Below are 21,733 nucleotides of genomic sequence, written 5' to 3'. Positions count from 1 at the left end.
CGGAGCCATCCCCCCCTCGGTGCCTCTGTCGAAGCCGTCCCGCGGCCCCTGAGTTGCTAAGGGAGTCTCCGGGCCGCAGGTGGCTGTGAAGTGGGCAAGGCCTCCTGCGCTCCTGCGGTGGGGCTCGCCGGAGAGGTACCGGGGCAGCGCGAGAGGCAGCAAACCTTTCCTCTAGGCTGAACTCCAACGGCCGGGGGTATCAGCCTTTCCAGTCTGACTGCCCACCCTGAGCTGCTGAGAAAAGCCACCCGACCATACGATGGCACAGCTGGTGTGGGGATGCTGTAGGCCTCGGCTGCCCTCCCTGAACTGCTGGCAGCTCTGAAAGCAGGGGGTTCCCTGATGCCCGTGCTAAGAAACAAGTTATTGCTCACCTGTGGGCTTCTGCCACTGTAAAACTCCTCTGGAAGGCTGGGCTGATCTGTGGGGAGGCTGTGGTGGCAGAAGGGGGCAGCTTCCCTCTGACCACCACACCCCTACAAGGCTGAAGCTGTGTGAGTCTGATAAGGTGACCCTGTTGAAAAGGCTGTGTAGACCTTGCTGCTGTCATGCAGAGACAGGAGACCTATGCTGGATCCTAGCTGCAACCGTGTAATCATGTAGAAAGAGCTTCTTGGGACATTGTGTAAAAATCTAAACTATTTCCTTACTTCTTTTGGATTGCTTTATTTTCTGTATTTCATTCACAAAACCAGACTACGTAGTTTAACAATTTTTGGAGAATGCATTGGGACACTGAAGAAACACAGTGCTCTAGTAAAGAAAACCCAAATCAGCAATAATAAATTGTAAAAAATAGTGTACTTTTTATATTTACCTTCTTACATACCTCTCCCATCTTCCTTGCCTGTTCCTTTTCCTTCTTTTTTCACATCATCTTCACAGGAAAGAATGAGTATGATCTTCTGATAATTGGTGGAGGATCTGGAGGCCTTGCTTGTGCAAAAGAAGGTTTGTGTGTATAAATAACTAACAAAAGTTTTGTTTTAGTTTATGTGGTGTTTATAGAAGCTAAGTGTTACTGGTAATGCTAAAGCTTTTTAAGTAACATAGTATACTTCAGTCCCTGCACATTAATCATTAACTCAGCTCCATGCAATTAATCTGCAGATTAATTCACACCCTTGGGTGGGGTGATCTTGTTTGGCTATCTTATTAACTTTTAAAAAATATTTCTTTTGTCATGGCAAAATCTAATAAGCTTTTATTTCACTGTTATTGTAAAACACTCTGAGTGCCTCCATAGATACTGTATTTTTAAAATTATACTGTTTCTTGGTTATGTGTTAAAACAACAGTCCCTTCAGACTGTTTCCAAGAACCGTTTAACTGCTGTAGAGAACTTTGCCCCTTTGTAACTCAATATAATGTGCTCAACAACCCACAAGGTTCTTAAACATCTCATTTGGGATCACATTGCATTTTTAGTGTTGGTGGAAGCTGGAGGTTCTAGTCTGGGTTATTAAGTGCTTTCTGGAGAATCTGCTGACTACATAGACAGCCTGGGTGCCTAGTCTGGCATCTTGAGTTAGATGGTATAAACTACCAGCCGTCATCTCCTGTACACTTAATCTGTACCTCAGCTACTAAAAATGTTTGGGTTTATGTGTTTCTCCCTCCTGTAAATACGTTGTCTTGCTTTTTGTTTAAAGCTGCTCAGTTTGGAAGGAAAGTGGCCATTTTGGATTATGTGGAACCTTCTCCACAAGGTATGGAAGAGAAATACTAGGATAATATTTGGACATATGTATAAAATGGTTGCCTAGGTAAGCAGATTGCTCCAGGCAGCAAAATGACCAAAGCCTGCTTTGCTTGTAGTAAAAGCCCTTAAGCCCAGCTTGCTGTACTGCTCATTCCTTCCAATGATGTCCCAGGTCTGCCTGCTTTTCCTGCACATTAAGGTGCTTAGATTGATGCTACCATTTGTAGTGGGCTTTGGCCTTAAATATGTGAGAATATTGTCTCTGTCAAAATGTCATTTACAATTTCTAAAAATGATGAATTGAATCATGTTGACGCTTTTCGTGTACAATATATAAAATCTGCAAATGCAAATAAGCAAATGTGAATGTGTAGTCACTGGATCTTCAGAGCTCTGAGAAATTTCTTGAGATGGTTTGAATTTTAGAAGAAAAATAGATAGAGATGTTTTTTATCAAAACAGATAAACATAAGCAGGGTTAGAAACTGATCCGTAGGAGATAGTAAACGGTGTGTTGTTTCAGATCTTTTTAACTAATTGCATGTAAGTAACCCAATTGCATTTGTTACACTAACCTGATGCATTTCCTTTTTTTCCTTTCTTTTTTTTTCCCCTCTGAAGGAACCAAATGGGGACTTGGTGGAACTTGTGTGAATGTTGGCTGCATTCCTAAAAAGCTTATGCATCAAGCAGCTCTTTTAGGGAGTGCCCTTAAAGATGCTCAACACTATGGCTGGAATATAGCCCAACCTGTTGATCATACATGGTAAAGTTTATTGCCCGTATCCACTCCTATGTGCTGCAAATGTGTAACAGCTTTTCCCAGTTGGTGTGATATTTAGGGACAGTTAGGGAAGTAAATATTGCATGAAGCTTTTTAAACTGCTCTTTGTTTAAAACACAAAACTGTATTTACTGGTTTATTGGGGTAGATATTATGCTAATTTGGACTTGATAATTTACTTTTTTTATAACTGTAGAACATTCCTAATTTCTAGCAATCGCCTGTATCTTTGAGTTGCATAATTTGAATTTGTAATGTGATGACTTCATGTTTAGTTTCTTGTTTTGTGATAGGTCTGTGATGGCAAAAGCTGTCCAGAATTATGTGAAATCCTTGAACTGGGGACACAGAGTGCAACTACAAGACAAGTAAATAAGATTTTGAAATTTATCTTTCTTCTCATAGTCAAGGAGCTCTTTTTCTCCTTGTAGAATTGCTGAATTGCCTTTAGAGTTTCTCACTAGAGGTAGTATTTTGAGTTTCTAAGTCCTTTCTGCCCAGGACTGTAAATATCCTTGCCTATGTAAGTGATTTCTGCCCCCCCTTCCTTTTCTTTTCTGGGAAATAGTGATTGAAAGTGACCATACGTGAAACCTTTCTAACAGTGTAGTGATCAAGGAAAGCTGTCTTTAATCTGGAGAGGTTTTGCATTAATATGAAGTAATCAGGTTTTCTCAAGATAATTTTAAGCTTGTCCACCAAAATCTATATGCCATACAAGCCCACAGCTAACATTATACAAAAGCAGCTGATCTTTTTGCTTTCAGTACAGAAGTGGTTCCAAGTTTTTCAGCATGCAGTTCCTTTTATAGAAAAATTATATTAATAGACAATTTAGTCTTGTGACCCCTGCTGAGTCACTTTTGTGTGCTCTCAAATGGGCATTGTATTAGTAATGTTATAGATAGTAATAGTAATGCAATGACTAGTGGATATCATATCATTTGAAGAGGTCAATAACGTGATCCCAAAGCATGTTACAAGGTTGGGTACTCTGCTCTGTAGAGGATTTAACTGTGACACAACAATTAAGTGACTTAAATTATGTGACAGAGCTGCAAACAATCCTATTAAATAAGATGCTTTCTTCCTTTCACTTTTCTAAGCCTGTTTGCTATCCTTTTTAACACCTCAGATACAGAAAAAGTAGCTGATAGTGTTTCATTCATTAAGTATGCGTTTATGTTGTTGTTTTCTTGTAAACAGGAAGGTGAAATATTTCAACATGAAAGGGAGTTTTTCTGATCCACATACAATCCGTGGTTTAACAAAAGCAGGTAAAAAGGTGAGCTGCTGTGCTGATTTCTGCAGTACCATTCACTTCAAACATTTCAGGTCTTCATGTGTTGGTTTTCAGTTCAACTGGGAGCTTTTGCAAATCGCTTTAGGTATTCAATGTTGTTTTGCTGAGGGAGATTTGCATTTTCCACCTAGAGAACATGTTTATGAACTTGACTGTTGCCTGCTGAATCCCTAATCTTTAACCTGTCAGTTAGATGCCATTACTTTTTGTTTGGAGACAGAAATGCTGAGACAAAAGATTATTTGGTCAGAGTCATACTGCTTTGACAGATGCTTACAGACATGTAACGACGACCAGTATCTCCTTATTGCTCTGGAGCATCAGATCAATCTGAGATGTTTTCCTCTTTCAGATGAATTGTATTAGAAAGCTAAGTACCCTTACAAAATTGTGTGTGGGAGGCCATTTTACTGAATGCACAACTTCAAGCAACTGGGTCATGTAACAGAATGGTGGCCATTTTTGCATATTTAACATGCATTTTTAACACCTCTTTGAGGATAATTATAAAATGTTACTGGTTAATATCAGCTTGAGAGAGCAAAAATTTTGTGGGTAGATACGTAGCATTTTCTAAAAACATGCCACTTCTGAGCTAGTTTAACTCCAGACCTGAGAGACAGAATTCACTTGCTGTGATCTCCATGTGTTTTGTCTGAAGCAAAAATTGATTTTAAAAAGCAGCCGGTTGTACACAACTGTTGCTTCCAAGTAGTCATCAGAATCTTGTCCAGTATAGGAACAATTGTAAGCTTAATATTTAAAAATAAACCTGGTAGAGAATGTATAGGAGAAACTTCTGCATTTATTACTTTATTTTATTTGCATCCTTTTTTTAATGCATTGCTGATTATTATGTCATCTAAATAGCAGATGATAGTGCCAGCTTTCTCATTTATCACTCATTTGTACATAAGTAAAACCTGAAGACAGATAAAAGAATTTCAAATGCTTGATTTTGATTTTGTATTTTTGTTTGTAGACTATTGTCACTGCAGAAAATATTGTCATTGCTACTGGAGGAAGACCAAAATACCCTATGCACGTAAGTTACACTTGACATATGACAACTCCAGTGGCTTTACTGGTTTTGTTGCAGGTAATGATGAATGTTTGGAGGATAGAGAATGTAAATATAAAGTAACACATAAGAGATTTTTGTGTTTGTATCATGTGAAAAATTATCTTTTGTATAAAACACAGGCTTTTCAGAAAAACATTTCCATAGAAAACAATTTGCATCAATTTAATATGTTGATGTTGCTTAGAGCTGTAGGATAATTCAGGTTGGAAGCGATCTCTAGCGGTCATCTAGTTCAACCTTCTGCTCAAGGAGGTTGGGGTCCGCTATTGAGTCAGCTGTGAGGTCAGATGATGTTGCTCAGGGCTTTTTGCAGGCAGGTTTTGAAGATCTCCAAAAATGGAGACTGGATAACATATCTGGGCAAGCCTAGATATATTCCCCTTGATCTACTGCTATACTTCAGCTAATACAGCCCAAGTGTCTATTAGCTTTCTTTGCTGCCAGGACTTGCATTGTAGATTCAGGATCTTACCTGTGTGTTCATAGATTGCAGGTGCACTGGAGTATGGAATCACAAGTGATGATCTATTCTGGTTAAAAGAATCTCCTGGAAAAACGTAAGTTACATTACCATGGCTTTAATAGATGCTGGCATTCGTACTTTATGGCAAGGTGAAAAATGTTCAAAATTGCCTTTTATACACCGGTTTTTCTGTCCTTTGGTTTTCCTTCTGAGAATTTGTTTAGCTATGCATCAACATCACACTACCAACCTTCATTAGTAACTAATAGATATGCCCCCCCTTATGCAATTCCTGTATAAAATCAAATTAAATATGAATTTTCACCATCTGGTTAAGACTTTTTGGCTGTAGCAATTATACGTGGAAGTCACAAGAGGGCAGCATAAACTTAAACGAAGGTTGTACTGTCCCTATTCTTTGCTACTGGTATATGTGAAATTGCTCTTCAACTAGGAAAGAAACTCCAACATAATTTTATGTTCTCTTAAGTGGTGGCAGTTCTGATAACAAAAGAAAATACGATGAGACATTTGGGTTACTTTTGCCTTTTCTTATGCTTTGGGAGCTATTGTTTAACTGAAATACTAAAATGCCATAGTGATATTTTTTTTTACAGCACATAGCACAGTAAGATTCTGAGTCAGCATTGCACTACAGAGCAATTTCCTGATGCAAACAGTTGTGATAGGAAATGCACATCTGCTAGCATGAAAGACAGATAATACTATTTTTTTCTTTTCTCTATTGAGCAATTCTAGAAAAAGCAAAGTACATATAAGAAAAAGAGGCTTGAAACTATAATACTGGTGTTTTTGAAAGAAAACAGAGCTTCCATTCATGGCTGTGACTTTCTAATATAAAATATGTACTGTGTTAAGCTAAACATCAAATAGATAAACAAGGCTCCTCGGTACAGTTTAAAAAGGAAAGTAAATTTGCTGTTGTTTGTAGTATAACAGTCACCTCTTGAATTTTGAGAACGTGATTTATGCGAGGAAATTTATTTTTTTAAGAACCAACAAAACAAAACCACCAAAACCCCACACAAAAATTAAACATAAGATTTATCCCTCTAAGATGTTTCTGTGAAAATGTGGCTTTTGTCCAGTTGCTGCTAATGCAAGTTGTAACAGTGTAATGTGGGAGTCTAGTGTTTATGTGTTGCATTCCTGAGATTTAGTCAAAATAAGCCTGCAGGGGCTACAGTAGCATTTCTGTGCTTTATCAGGCTGTGTCCTAGCAAATGAAGGAGGGAGTTGTTAAAGGTTTGTTTCTGTCGGATATGTTTCTATTATAAATATTCCCAAGGTTCAGTTTAACACCTTTTGTTTTTAGTCTGAGCTGTGTTGTACTTATTCTTTCTTTTCTCTCTCTCCAAATGTACATATCTCAGCTACAAATTACATGCCTGGAGGTTATAGAACTGTCAGTTCTGCAGTTATTCATATTAAAAAAAAAAAAGCAAACTGCTAACCAACTTAAAAGTCCCTTAGATATACAAACATTGTGAAGAAATTCTCACTACTGAGATGAAGGGGTTTGGCAGAGTGAATTAGAAAATATGCCTTGAAATACGTTCAGAATGAGTGAGAGATTGAGCAGGTGTGAAGGAGGTTAGGTTCTGCTCTCTTAAATGTTCTATTAGACACTGACAATGCCCAGGAACCCTTTAGTTTGTAGAAGAAATTGTGAATAATGTGCTGCTGATACTATGAATGAATGCCAGCTGGCATCTATTTTTCATCTAATGAAATAAAAAAAGGCAAACATATGCCCAAATTACAAATATTCTCATTCTGTTCCCTGTGAATCTCCATTAGATATCTCTTTATGGGCAGTGTGTGTTTTTTTGCAGCACTTCCCAGGAGCTACATGCTAAAAGATTCACAGATGAATCAGATGTCCTAATACTAGAATTTATTTCCCACTGTGTTAAATTGTTCGCCAAACATAAAACCCACACTAGCAGATTTTAATCTCTTTAGCTCAACCTATTCTCTGTACACCTTCAGAAGTTGTATGTTTTTATTATAGGATAGATGGATGTTATCTAATGTCTTTTGTGAGAAAACATGTTGTACTGACTCTGCAATCCCTGGGGTTTGCGGAGCAGCAGCCCCCATGTCTGCACTTTTCAGAAGTGTAAAAGCATCTCTGTTAGAACTAGGCGGTGGTGTAGATTGGTTTAGGGTAAAGTATAGTCCACAAGCCAATGTTTGACCTACTATTTTGCTCTGCTATCTTAGCATAGGATAGACTGTGTATGAAGAGCTTTCCAAATATTGGACTTGTTTCTCACTTGCAATATTGTGGAAGAATAACTTTCCTAGGGCTAGCTAGTCAGTGGCAGGCCAAAAAGATAAGCCAAATTTGCTGTCTGCAGAGATCCATCATGTCTCTAATATTTGTTTTTAGTTGTCATACATGTTTACATATAAAATATTTTAATTTCCTAAGGTTCTTGACGTCCTTCTGTGAAACACATTTCTGTCTTTGTAAGTGTGTATACCAGTAGTTTTCCTGGTAACAGGGTGGATCATTGCTTTTAAATTGTAGTTAAAATTGATGAATGATACCTCCTTATAAAGAGGCTGCAATGCCTGCACCACTTTGTGGTGGCCTTCAGTTTGTGTGTGTTTTTCCACAGATTTAAGGGTTTATGTTTATTTTGTGAAGCACTACACTAGCGTATGCTACTTTGGCCAGGGATCAAGCAAAGTGTGGGTTGTGTAGGCCACAGGTTGATATTTCAAATGTATTCCTTCCTGTGATCTGACTACTTTGAATTTCCACTTGTTTGAAGCATGTTTTGTCAGAATAGTTTTCTTCTGTTGCTTAAAGTATTTTAATGAATGGAGGCACAACTGCTGAATGAAAAGGTCTTTACTCAGTGGATTATTTCTGTGCAACTGTTCTCTTTGCTGGCATTTCATTTGTGTGGATAAATCTTCCTCAAAACAATTAAACAAGGTTGGATATGGGTAAAAGAATACGATAATGTTCTGTGACTTATGCTTATGCATTAGCTTATGCTACCTTGCTTATCCTCCTAACTTTAAACAACCTATTTAAACTCTGTGATTATGTGAGTTTGTACTTTGAGTTTTTAAAGTAAATTTCTAAATTAAAGTAAATTTTAAATTTCTAGCTTTCCAAAATGCAATTAGCAAACTACTACTTCCATGCCCCAAAATCCAGTTATTTTTTTAACTTTTGAATATGGCAGTATGAGAGAGATCTGCTTTAAAAAAAAAGTCCAAAATAAACAAAAAAATGTGCCAAATATTCAGGTGGGTTCCAAGTGCTGTGGTTTTGTGTTGCTGTTTTTTGATGAAAAGTCCTTTATAAAGCATGAGGATGAAAGTTTTTTATAAAGCATGTATTTCCATAAATGAAAATCATAGTCAGAAAGAGCCTAACATTCTCCACTGTTCTCATAGTAACTAGAAATTTTGATCTCTAATGACGCTTTTTTCCCTAATTAAAAAACTGAACAAAAACCTTTGTCGTAAGTGGGAATATTATGTGTAATGCCTCTCCAACCTGTGAGATTTTAACAAGTCTGCATAACACATGAACAGCAAAGGAAGGTGAATGCAGCCTGTCCAGCAGCTGAGTGTCAGTGACTGGCCAGTTGGACCCACTTTTACCTCCGGAACAGTGACTGAGCATTCTGCCTTTTGTGTACTCAGCAGACGTAGGGAACTGAGGATATGGTCAGAAGAGAGAGGACTGCTGCAGTGTATAGGGCATCTGGGGACAGGCGTGGAAACTCCTGTGCTGGAGAGCTGATAACACCTCATAAATTAAAATTCTTGGTTGAAATGGTGTGAAATGTGGGGAGAATGGGAGCTGGAGTTTCATTTAAGATCTGAAATGGATGTATTTGGTAAATACTAGGCTAAGTAAATCTATTAAACTGATTTTCTGTAACTGCATACACAAACTTTTAAAGAGGGGAAGGGTAAATATTTGGCATTTGGATAAATAAGATAATGAAAAAGCAGATGCTTATAAATCAAAATGAAATTTAGCAATGAATAAAATGTTGGGATTACTGGGAACGGTAATCTACTTTGATAGCATGTTTGAAATTCATAATCTTCCTAAGTTTCTTAAAAATAATTTAAAATATGTTTAGTAATTAAGATACCTCTAGAAATTTGGTGATGTACTTGAGTTCCCACAAGACTGCTGATGTCTGTATGTTTATATGTTGCCTACTGTCTCAGAGGCAGTGGTGCCAAGAGGCCCTGTAAAGATGAGGCATCAGTAGCAATAGGCACTGGGGGAAGAACTTGTCAATGTCTGCTCCAGATGTTACCAACGGAGAAACATCATAGAATGCAGTTGGAATACTTGTGATGCCTCTCAACCTTGCTAGTTTCTCTGAGTTTTTCATGGCTTTCTTCAGTTTATCTTTCAGAGTATGTGTTCAAATGTCTTTTACAATTCCTTATGTCTTATAAGCCTGTTCTTTTTTCATTCTGTTAATAACATAAACCCACATGTTATAGTGTTGTCTTTGTTGGAGTTGACAAATGATGCTCTTTTTTCCCATCTAACAACATCAGATCCACTCCTCAAACCTGTAATTTTGATTTTGATACATACTTCAGAGAATAAATTTTTTGGTTGTGCAGAAGTATGCTCATTCCACTGCTTTCTTCTTTTTTCTTTTTATGTAACAGGTTGGTTGTTGGAGCCAGCTGTATCCTTTGAAAAAGCTGTGATTTATGATTATAAGCAGCATATCTGCCTTTCCTATGAAAGCTCAATTTTCAGAATTCCTTTGCTCATGCCCTGTAGTTGAGTTGGTAATAGAATAGTAATAGTTTTCAATGCAGTAGCATCATGGGAATTCAGGTCAGCTGAAGATGAATTCTCAGGATCCTAAAAACAATGTTATCTATGAGGAAAATATTTTAAGGCTTTGGAGTTTTATTCTATGCAACAAAAGCAAGCTAAAGATGTCTGTGTAAGGAGAACTTGATATCTGTAGGTAAAAAGCCCACTTTTATACTACCCTTTTATATTGCATTTATATGAAATTATTGTTTATATTTCCTTAACTGATGCTTCATCAGATGTTTCACTTGAATGTGCTGGTTTTCTAACAGGCATTGGATTAGACACTACAGTCATGATGAGAAGCATCCCACTTCGTGGGTTTGATCAGGTGAGTATGGAATATCTTACATCTCCTTATATATACAATATATTAAAAATATATTTGATTATTTTTGTCTCCTAAAGAAAAAGTGTCATTGGCTTCTCCAAACATTTCCTAGTATGTGCTTTCTGAAGAGAAACTAAATAAATATTAGCTCTTGTTTTCTATCATATCTCTTGATACTGTACTCAGAAAAGTAAATCTTTCTTTTTTCTTCCTGCTTAATTGAAAACAAGATTGACAAGGTTGGGAAACAGGGGAGGGATTTATGCCACTGCTAAAAACATTAGACGGTCTCTTTAAAATAATCCTGAATTTCTAGGAATTACAGATAATGACTTTTAAAATAAATTATTGGACTTAATATGAAGTAGTTCAGTGTGGAGTTCATGATGAATATAAATAAATCACTAAGCTGAAAGTTTGTAATGACATAGGAATTGTAAATCTTGACCTTGCCACTTTCAAAACAGTGGTGGTTATAACGAGGTTAAAAAAAAAAAAAGTTATTTCAGTGGAACTATTAACCCTAAGCTGAAGAAAATCAAAAGTAAAAAATTTCAGGCAGGGTAATTTAAAGAGCAAAAAATGTGTTTCAAAATTGGGAAAGATTTTGAGGAGTTTTATATAGAAGCATAAGTGGTCATGATTGTTCTGACAAAACAGAAAACAATTTTGGCCAGAAACCCATTCTTGTATGAAGAGAATAAAAGCAATTAACAACAAGAAAAGATAACAGCAACAAAAAAAAAGGATTTGTGTAAAAGGTATAACTGCTTAAAGAAGCAATAGAAGGTAGTATAGCAGGTTTACATTAAAGACAAGTTACTGGATCCAGTAAAGGTGTTACTTGGATGTGAGTTTGTAGCCTCTGTTCTACAGGTTAGGTGATCTCTTTGATGGCCTGATACTCTTTTTGGTCCCTAGATCTGTAGGGAGAGTATGTTAAAGGTGACTGTGAATCTTCTGTCCCTGCAAGATTTGATGCTAATGCTACTTGGAAGGAAAAGTTTCTGTAGTGTTCTTAAAACAGTGAGAGAGTTCTGGGTTTTCACTCACACGTGCAGTGAACTTTTTCTTTGAAGTTTCCAACAAATTTTTTTCTCAGGCAAATAACTTTGGAAAATGTCAGCCTTAAGAATGAAGACTGTGTTGTGTTAATCACTTGAAAATAGTGTTTTCAGAATGGGAATGAAAGCACATTAACTTAATTATTCCTGGTGTCATGAGTTAGGGTTTTTTTTAATGCTTAATTGCAGTAGTGCAAAACATTTACAGCCCAAAGTTGATGAAAGAGTGATAGAACTATGGGCTTGTTTTTAAGAACTTCTTTGCACACATGGTGTATAGGAAAATTATTTTCTAGTGTAACAGCACAGTTTTTGAGGAGAGAGTATTACTGTTAGCAGCAGCAGTGACAAGTACCACTGCAGGTAGTGACAGCTTCTGGTTGCATGCCAGACACTCCCACTTTGAAGTGGCTTCTTTAAAACTAGTGGTATGTGTACCAGAGTTTGCAAAACATTGTATAAGAATGTGTCTTGGGATTTGCACTCATCATTGAAGAAATCTACACCTGTAACAGTATGACATCTGAGCAAGCAGGCAGTAGTGTTAGGAGTGTGTGTGTGGCACTTCTAAAACACTGACAGTAGGGCTTTCTCTGAGAACTTGATCCTTTGTAGGCAGGAAGAGCACAATGGACATTTCAAAGTTGAGAAGGTATTAACAGAGATAAAATAATTATGTTCAGTCTGTAGCCACATTGAGTCTGATGGAAGCTGTTTAGTGAGCTATCTTTTTTCCTGAAGAGATATAACCCTGCTGTTATCTTCATACTATTTAATATCAACTTCAAAAATAAAGTTTTGTAACCTGAAAGCTTGCATGTAGCTGTTCTGTGTGAGTGGTTTTGTGATAATATCCTTTAAGTAATAGACATATTCTTTGACAAAGTGCAACCAGATTTACTGGTTGTCCAAAGAGCAATGACATCTTTGGATAAACCTGTCAGTATGACACTTCACTACTTGACTGGTGTGGCATTACTTCAAACAGGCTCTTAGGACAAAAGCCTTATTTCCTTTTTGTAGTACAACTTTCCAGGAAATCTTAGTGATTCATAGTCATTGCAGAGAAATGACAGGTGTCATGTCAAAGGGAAATATTTTTTTCCTTAGCTTTATGAAAGTATTTAATTCTCATCAAGCTGCCAGAAAATGGTAACATTAAACTGAATATGCTCTAGATGCATATTTGGGAATTAATGGGAATTAATGCAAGCATCGAATTATTCAAAAGCAACTGTTTTATTCATATACTATTTTACTTTTTGAAAATAATTTGAATGTTCCGATGTAGATGCCTCTTGGAATGGAGTTGCACGTCATAGTGGCTCAATAAATTATCATGTGTTAACGATGCATACTAAGTGACAAAGAATGTTTGAAATGCACAGTGTACTGGATTTTCATGAAGACAGCTGAGGGAGGGCTTTACATTAGAAAGGTCATATATCTAAGAATAAACAATTTTTTTCCCTTACTCAACAGCAAATGGCATCTTTAGTAACTGAGCACATGGAATCTTATGGCACAAAATTTTTAAAGAGATGTTTCCCAACCAAAGTTGAAAAATTGGAGAGCAACAGATTGCAAGTCACCTGGAAAAATACTGAACTGGGCACAGAAGAAACCGATTCCTTTGACACAGTGATGTGGGCAGTAGGTAAACTTGATTATGTTAACATTTATTTGCAACACTTTCCATTCTGTAAATGAAGTCCCCTCATCATGTTGCAAGGGGTCAAACAGCCGCCTCCTTTTTTTTTTGTTAACAATGTTAAATATTTAGTGACCTAAACATTGATAATTTTTTAATTCTTTTCTTGCATGCCTAACTTGTTCACTTACAGTCTAAAAACACATGAAAAGTACAGTGAATGGAAGAAATCTGTGATAGCTGTTTTTGCATGAGCTGCAATAAATGGGACACCATTTAGTCTTCCTTACATTTACTAAAGGGTGAGAGCATGAATTCTAGTAACCTCTGTGGTGCAGGTAGTGTTCTGCATACTTTTGACTTATTCATGAAGCTATTCACTACAAGTTCCTATTTATCCTGTTCAAGAGGCTACCATTTCTTCTAGGAATTTTTCTAAGTTGTGCTGCTTAAGTTTGTCACTGCAGCCATCATCCAGTTCAGAGAAAGAAAAGTAACTGTCCCTAAAAATCCAAGCTCGTTGCAGGGAACCTTGGAACTTCAGAGCTTTTTGAAATCTGTTTAGGAACTTACATGTATCTCAGACCCCTCAGAACTGATATATGATGCCTAAGTCAGAGTAAATCAGTTTAAAAGAATTTTGTGACAAATGGCTATGAGCATAATCACCAGAAATGGGAATTAAATCTGGGTTTTGCCTCCTTTGAGTCAAATGCTACTTCTTGTAAGGATTAACACACTAAATGATGTCTGGTATGAGGCTCCAGCCCTCAGGAATGAAAATAGTCTTTCTGCATTGCCTCCCCAAGCTGCTCGTTTGTTGCTGTTATGTGTTGGCCCTCAGTTGCTGATATTGGGTCAGATGGACTGCAAGCCCACTAGAATAGTAGACCTCTTGTCTTCTGTGCTTATAAAGCTTTGTGAATATCTGGAATTCTAGCTAAATAATGGATGACTAAAGGTAGTAGTGATATTTGGCAAGCAGATGATATCTGGCAAACAAAGTAAATAGGCTTAAACTTAGTGCCCAAGAAATCTGTTTTGATGCAGAGGGATGATCAATTTTACTTTAGCAGCTTTAGCAATTCCTTTAACTACTTAATTTTTATGCTATTCTTTTTATCTGACACTACTGTTTTAGAGTTGTGGGGAAGTGTTACTCTTTAATTTGTTGATAACAGATAAAGTTAAATTATTGTGGTTGTAGAATAGATACATTACAGGAAACAGGAATAGATAATTTACAGCATTTTGTATTTTGTCCAATGGACTAAATCTGTTGTCCTGTTCCTTTCCCCTGGTTAAGTCAGCTTTACATCTTCTTAATACCCCAGAGTGCACGTTGTGTGTTGTGACAAACTTTTTCTTTCGCTTACTGCGATTACTATTCTCTTAGAAGTGCAATGAGCTTCTATAAATTGTGGAAGCAGCCTATAGTAATAAGTTATGCTCACCAAAACCAATCAAAGACACTAGTGCTAGCCAAGAGCAAAAAAGGTCATGCTATCCAGAGATGTGACAATCCTAAAAACTGTAAAATAATAATCATTAGGTGAGACGAAAATATTTCCAAAAAGTGGATTTCTAAATGCTGTATTTGATTTTTCTCAAGCTTTCTGGTAAAAGTACACTGAGGTGGAGCCACACCTGTGAAATGTCAAGTCAGTTTGTTTACTTTTGTCCAAGATGGAAAAAAGAGCTCTGAAATTGAAATAATAAGAAAAAAAATCTTGGTTTAGTGTTAATTATAATGGACCAAGGTTGCATGATATACTGTTGCAACTCAGTGTTAATGTGACTCTACTCACTATTTTGATACAGAACTACATGTATTATAATTTTTGTAATAGATTTGAGTTATAATCCGTATCTAGAAACTGCAAAATGAACAGCTTGAGGGTTTGGGGTTTTTGTGTTTACCTTTTTTTTCAGTGTTCTAATTGGCACTCCACCCTTAAGGAATAAACACATTAACAGTTAAAGCTGGTTAATTGATGTGCAGTCGGTATGATTCATTGTTTTGCTCTGTATCAACACACCCACACCAGGTGTCTCAGATAATAGGCTGGGAAGCTTGGTAGTGTTGAGGATTTCCTGTCTGCAGATGTGCCAGTTACAATACTGATTGAAGAAAGTCAGCTTGTAGAGTTAGTTAAAAAGCAGCCGCTGTTGTTAACTAATTGTAGCCTGAATTATAGTAGATATTTCCTTAATTTTTGTAAGCGCATTGTGGAATTTTTGTAGGATTTTATGAATAATGTTAAAAATATTTACTGACAGTGGGACATAGTTTGATTTTGGTAAGCTACAGTATTACCTCTTAATGTAGGCCCTTTGACAAAAATTTGCGTTGTGTTTCTATGAACAGTTTTGTTTATCTTTTGGAATGTGTAATTTTCTGCTTGTTGTATGGGTAAGCCGATAAAAGCAGGCACAATGCTCTCTGCTTTTCTAGCAGCTTTTTTGAACCAGACAAAGTATTTGAGACACAGCCCCCCTCCCCCCCATTTTGATACTTTTTAATGTAATTTAAAGGTTGCAATCCAAAGCTTTTGTAAGTAGCTGTGATGGACCTGTGTTACCTTGCTGAGTGACTATACTGTTATGTTCTAGCTCAGTGAAACAGCTCTTTCTTGACCTTTATTTGATTCTGCCTGTCTCGTCCTGTAATGTCTTTCTGTCTCTTACTAGTGCTCTGTCTTCTGCTTTTGTGAGAATTCTCCTGAAATTATAAGATTTTGAGATTGGTTTTCTTTGTTTAATATGGAACCAATAAACTTTTATTATTATACGGTATTCCCTCTGCCTTCAGGGACACACAAAAATTTATATGTTGGGTGCCTAATATACCTGAGCTACAAAGCAATGGTAAGTGTGTGCATGTACAGATTGAACATAGGGTCTTCATCCAAAGAAAAGGGCAGAGATTGATACCTTTATAAACAGATGCAACTGTTGAGCTAGAGGGCAAAGTTGCAGGAGGTCAGTCATGCTTTGTAGGGTGAGTTTGTTTCAGCTATTGGAGGACTGAATCCTGGGGATTGAATGCTGCAGTTGCAAGACAGCTAATATATAAAAGGAATTGGCAAGTAGTATTTCCATTTGAATTTGCAATACATGGCAAAAGATTGCTGCTGTAACTGGAATTTGATTATTCACAAAATCCTTAGAAAAGATACTGAGTTACTACATATCTAATGGGGTCTTACTTCGTGGAGGGGCAACACTGAATTGATGATTAAACTAAGCAGGTGTTTACAAAATATCCTGGAATTAGTTTGACAGAGAAAGTGAGGTAGTGTGCTAGTAAATTGTTAACAGAAAGAGCAATGACCAGCAACAGATTTTAAGTTTAGCTTTACAAAAAGAGTTTTCTCCTTGAGAGCAGTGGAACAACCATTCTCAAGTTCTTTTGCATTCATAAGCTTAGAGGAAAGCCACTGTATCTTTGAATATCATCTTTGCTATAGAAAGGAATTACAACTTTATCTCAGTGTAAAGCTGAACAGGTGTCAGGTGTTGCACATCATGTGCTATCAAACATATTGTCCTTTGTGTCAGACTGGATGCTTGGCAGATTTATTTTGTAGTGCAGTAAAAGAAGATTCTCACTGTTCAATATCAAGAAAGGGTACATAACATTTTTTTAATAGTAGTTTTCTTCAAGTCTTACAACCAAATCAGTTTGGATTAACTAAGAAAACAGAAATTTTGTTTGGAGATTTTCTTTGAAAAGTCCCATATGGTAAAATATTGCTGTGGTCTCCAGTGCGCATCTCTCTGCCAGCCCCTATAGAAAAGAGGATGGGCTTTAGATTTGTCTATGCAAACAAAATCTTGCCATCCAGTTTTTAACCTTTGAACTGTTCAGAGAAACATAATGCACCTTGGCTGATCTCAGACAACTGTTAGTGCTAATGTGATGTGGTTTGCTGAGGCTCTGGGTCTTCATTGTGAACTTCCCGTGTGTGTGTCTCATTAATTTTAATTCTCTGCAGTCCTAATGAAAATTGCCATTCCCATTATGTCAGCCAGTGCTTTTAGTTTTTTTCCCAATATCTAGTTTTAATGCTATTCAGTCAGACTTTATTCAACAGGGTTATTTTTAATGTTTTAGTAATTTGTTTGCATCGACAGAGGCCTAGATGGTACTTCTTCCTTCTTCTGTTTAACCCACACATAAACTTTGAGTGTAGTTCTTATTTTATGCTTCTTATTTTACCAACTTGTAACTACAAAAATCCATTCTTCATGTTGAGGAAAAGTTAGATGCTAGGCTATGCCTCTAATCTGCATGGGAGAGAATGTTTTGGATTCGGAACTATTTTGAGTGCTGTTTGAGTTGATTGGTGGTGTCTAGCCTTTACCTGAGTGGTGGTATAAATAAATGAAAAAATGGTGGAAAATGCTCCAAAATAATTTAATGAAATCAGTATAATTACTGCGACATTTTCTACAGAATACAGGTTCTGCTCATCCATAAGTGTCTAGGAGATTGAAGCCAATGACCTCACTTGGGAATCATGGTTGGGTACTGGTTTTTGAGATTGCAGAGCCATCCTTTAAGGGTGTACAAAAACTTTTGGTTAAAGCAAGCTTAGTGTGGGAGAATTAATGTAAAGGTGAACTGTGGCTTTCTTCTTAGCAAATGTTTCCATCCCACCTTACCTTGTACAGGACCTTGAGAACAAAACAAATAGAATTGTTAGAAGTCTGTGACATGCTGTAAGGTTTTCATTTGGTTGCATGTCACTTGGAGTTGCTTTTTTGTTGTTGTTGTTTGAGTAGGACCAAAGTGACATGTCTCCAGACACAAGTAACTTCAGATGTACAGTGATGGTGATGCCCAGGTGTTTACTGATTGCACCATGGCTGCCACAAACTCTCTCCTGAGACGGTTACTCTGTTTAGTAAGTATTACTAGTCAATGCTACAAGAAATAGTACAGCTTAGCAGACTTGGCAAAGAACCAGTTACTGCCCTAGCACTGACTAAGAGGCAGATCTTTTTCAAGTTGTGGCAGGCATGCTGAAAGTTTATCAGTAATAAATGAAATGTTCAAAAACATCCTTGTAAAATTGGTGCATGCTGCTATCAATGTGGTAAGGGTTCTGAACTTTTTTTACCCTAGTTACTGTATTCAATATTTTCTTGTAAACTGAACATTAGTTACACTGAATTGGTCTTTATTAGTCATTATCAGCTAGCTATGTTTTAGTGAACACCTTGTGGGTTTTGAGGAGGGATTTGAAGGAGGAAAGGGTAGTGGTCTAGAAACTAATTTGGGGTTTGTGTCAGGCACCAGAACAAGATGAGAGAGAGTACCAAGACTGGGAACACAGATGAGATTTTGATTAAGGTCAAGCTGAGGTTGGATTGGGCAAAGTTATGAAGTGATGTGTCAAAATGCCAATGTATAGGAAAGAAGTGGAGAACGTTATCAGGCTTAAGTTCTATGCCAGAAGAACCATCCTGTCACCCTGCAGTATCGCCACAGTGGTCATCTGCAGTATCATGCCTGATAATAAAATGCGTGGTTGGCTCTAGTTTGGATTTTTCAAATGCTGGCGGGTTAAACAGACATTCCAGCTTCTGTGATTAAGAAACTGCAGAAGACCCATTATAAAATTCTGCTGTCAGCTGCACCTTTATAACCCTGGGAAATCTTACTGTAAGCAAGAGTATGCTGTCACTCACTCACTACTGCTACTTGCTTGACTATGCCTATTCCTATGGTTTCTTCTCGGTTTAGCTGCTTCAGTCTCCACTGTTGAAGGTGCTGCACTTGAAGGTCGCAGCAACCTATTATTGCATTTACCTTATTCTGTGTGCAAGTGTGATTACCAGAGGCCCTCAGCAGATGATGGGACAGAAATGCCAGCCTAGCACATATCCAAGATGGGTGCTTTATCCAGTCTCTTGTCACACTCCATAGCTAAGCTGGCTGGCAGCCCCCTTAGGAAGCCATGTTGTTAGATTTTACAAAAACAGATCAAAAATCTGTTTTTTCTTTTAAAGTTAAAAGGAAGTGGAGGCGGGCCCTGAAAGCAGGCATCTGTGTGGTTTTCACAGATGTGTGGTTATTGTATGGGTCTATTAAAGATGAGATTATGATGTGGTATTGAAAGTGCACAAGTCAGGTAACCTTTTTAAGGGTCAGATTTGAAATGACACCTTTCTTCTAGATATCTGGCATAGTATCTTGCTGTTTTGAATGAAAGTTAAATGCAGTCTTGTATCTTATACAATCACACACTCCTTGTTCTGTGGCAGTTTCAGGCAGTGAACATCTTCAAACTAAAAGCACATGTGCTGGCTTTGGGGGCGGGGGGACATCTCTGTGTTGTGTGCCTGGTAGGATTTGGTATAATTTTGTATTGCCCTCTGGATCCTAGAAATAAGCTGTAAACTCATGCTTTCTTGAAGCTGTAAATGTAAAAAACTTAGGCGTTATGGGTATGAAACAGATGTCATTCTGATCCAATACTACTGTGATATGGTGAGAACTGATTCTATAATACAAGTAAGGGAATGTTGGGAAATATCAGAATTTACTCAATTTGACATTAAAACTTAACAAGACACATTGAATAATCATGAACCTAAGCTACTGAATTTGAGGTGAAGCAAGATCAGTAAGTGTAATTCTGGCTCATGGAGCTGAGCCAGCATGGGACTAAAGGCCAATAAATCTTCAGTTCGGTTTTTTAAAAGTTTTGGTTTTGCTTTCAGCAATAATATTTAGGCAGTAAAGTTGAGCGAAAAATTTCACTATGAGTAGCAACACACTTTTTATAACTCTCAGCTATTAATACCAAGCTGTACACATGTTAAAATAGACTGGAATTGAAAGGTTAAGTGTTATCCTGCAGATTTGATAAACTCAGCTGTTGTTGTCACAGGTCTTTAAATGACTCTATTGACAGTTTTTATTTTTTTCCTCTTTCAGTGCCTGCCATTGCGTGCTAAGCTTTCTCTTGGCTCTGCCTGGCAGGAAAAAGGGGAAGCTAGAAAACCCCATTAGTTGTCCATTTGCAGAATATCCAGGCTTTACTCTCAATACACAAAGAAATACAACGGTAGGAAGTTGTTTCACATCCGAGCCAAGATAAGGTCCTGGAGGTTTATTATTTTTGTTGCCTGATAGCATCAGGACTGGTGAGCAGGGGGCAGAGAAGGAACAGCAGATCAACATCCCATGGGGACAACAGAAGGGAAGACAGACAGATAGCCAAGTGCCGACAGCTTCAGTCAGTACTCCCAGAGGAAGTGTTGGTTTCACCAGATGAAATTAATGCACAGAAGTCTTCACAGAGGCATTCAGATGTGACATTGTTTGGGGGGCCTGGCTATATGGCAGATGTAAAAAGCTGTGAATCATATGTTTACATATAATTAGGTCTGTATTGACAAGCCAGGTTTTCCTTTTGTTTAATAATTTCCTACATTAACATCAAAGAGCTTGTTTTTGTAATGAAAACACATTTCCCTTTTTGTTTTGCTTTGCTATAGCTCTGTATTAACATCAAACACAAAATCATGACTCACACAAAGGAGACCTATATATGTAGGTATAGATATATCCATATTCAGTTATAGCCTCTAAAAACGGATGCAATGTTATAAAATTTCCTTCATTTGGATATATTCAGGTAATCTTTTCTATGTGATGCTGTGTGTCCCTACAAATGTTGGGAGTGCTTGATAATTTCACTATGCGTATTAAACTTCAAATACATTTGAAAAATTGGGTAGGATTTAAGATTCCGATTTCTGGGTCAGGAATTGCTTTGTCAGATACTCTACAGAAAGCTCAGTGTAATGTTATCAAGACTTCGGTGGTCTAAGTGGTAACTCTATACAGAAAACACTACAAATACATTTTTTTAAAGATGAGGTAATTTTAAATTGTTGGGAGAGGAAACTGTAATAAAATCTAGGCTTGGTAGAATTTGCCTCATTTATTTTTGAATCCATTTAAAATAGTGTTTCTAAACTCTAGGAATGGTGTTTCTAAGCTCTACAGAAATAGCTCAAATACAGAGTTTGAGCTAAATAACTCAGCATTAAAGACTTGAGAGCAAAGTTGGTAAACTTTTTCATCCAAGCTGATGAAACTAAAAAAGCTTTAACATAAATGTATCAGATAACAAGAAAAGAGGACTTCAGGAATGTTCGACACTGAACAGCATTATTAATATTTTTTTATCCACAAGTGTGTACAACAGGCTGTTTGTTAGTATTGATAATGTTTATTGGACATTTTCAGTATAGAAGTTGCTTAGTTACTATATGTATATTCATACTACATTAGGAAACTGAATTTAGAATTTGCAGTCATACTACATTAGGAAACTGAATTTAGAATTTGCAGTAAATATTACACCATGTGTTTTTTGCACTTTTTGCAGTGGATGTTGTCCTGCGCATTTTTAAAGGATAACTTTCTCTGAAATAGTCTGAGCAAAGGTAATAGTAATAGAGCTCCTTTCACAAAGAAAT

The 21,733-nt window shown here is 37.0% G+C and overlaps 1 protein-coding gene across 1 annotated transcript in view; it reads left to right on the top strand.

Moving 5' to 3' along the window:
• Positions 1 to 885: 885 nt before the first annotated feature.
• TXNRD2 (thioredoxin reductase 2) overlaps positions 886 to 21,733 on the top strand; it is a gene marked incomplete at its 5' end in the record, with an annotated part of 32,709 nt that continues 11,861 nt past the window's right edge. Inside the window, 10 exons of the mRNA XM_010289978.1 lie at positions 886 to 951; positions 1,653 to 1,709; positions 2,324 to 2,468; positions 2,780 to 2,854; positions 3,693 to 3,771; positions 4,772 to 4,834; positions 5,360 to 5,430; positions 10,029 to 10,048; positions 10,425 to 10,516; positions 13,063 to 13,237. Coding sequence (XP_010288280.1) covers positions 886 to 951; positions 1,653 to 1,709; positions 2,324 to 2,468; positions 2,780 to 2,854; positions 3,693 to 3,771; positions 4,772 to 4,834; positions 5,360 to 5,430; positions 10,029 to 10,048; positions 10,425 to 10,516; positions 13,063 to 13,237 — 843 coding nt within the window. The remainder of the gene's footprint in view (positions 952 to 1,652; positions 1,710 to 2,323; positions 2,469 to 2,779; positions 2,855 to 3,692; positions 3,772 to 4,771; positions 4,835 to 5,359; positions 5,431 to 10,028; positions 10,049 to 10,424; positions 10,517 to 13,062; positions 13,238 to 21,733) is intronic.

Source organism: Phaethon lepturus, unplaced genomic scaffold (assembly GCF_000687285.1).
Source record: "Phaethon lepturus isolate BGI_N335 unplaced genomic scaffold, ASM68728v1 scaffold18076, whole genome shotgun sequence".
NCBI classification, from domain to species: Eukaryota; Metazoa; Chordata; class Aves; order Phaethontiformes; family Phaethontidae; genus Phaethon; species Phaethon lepturus.
This window is presented reverse-complemented; position numbering and strand designations above follow the sequence as displayed.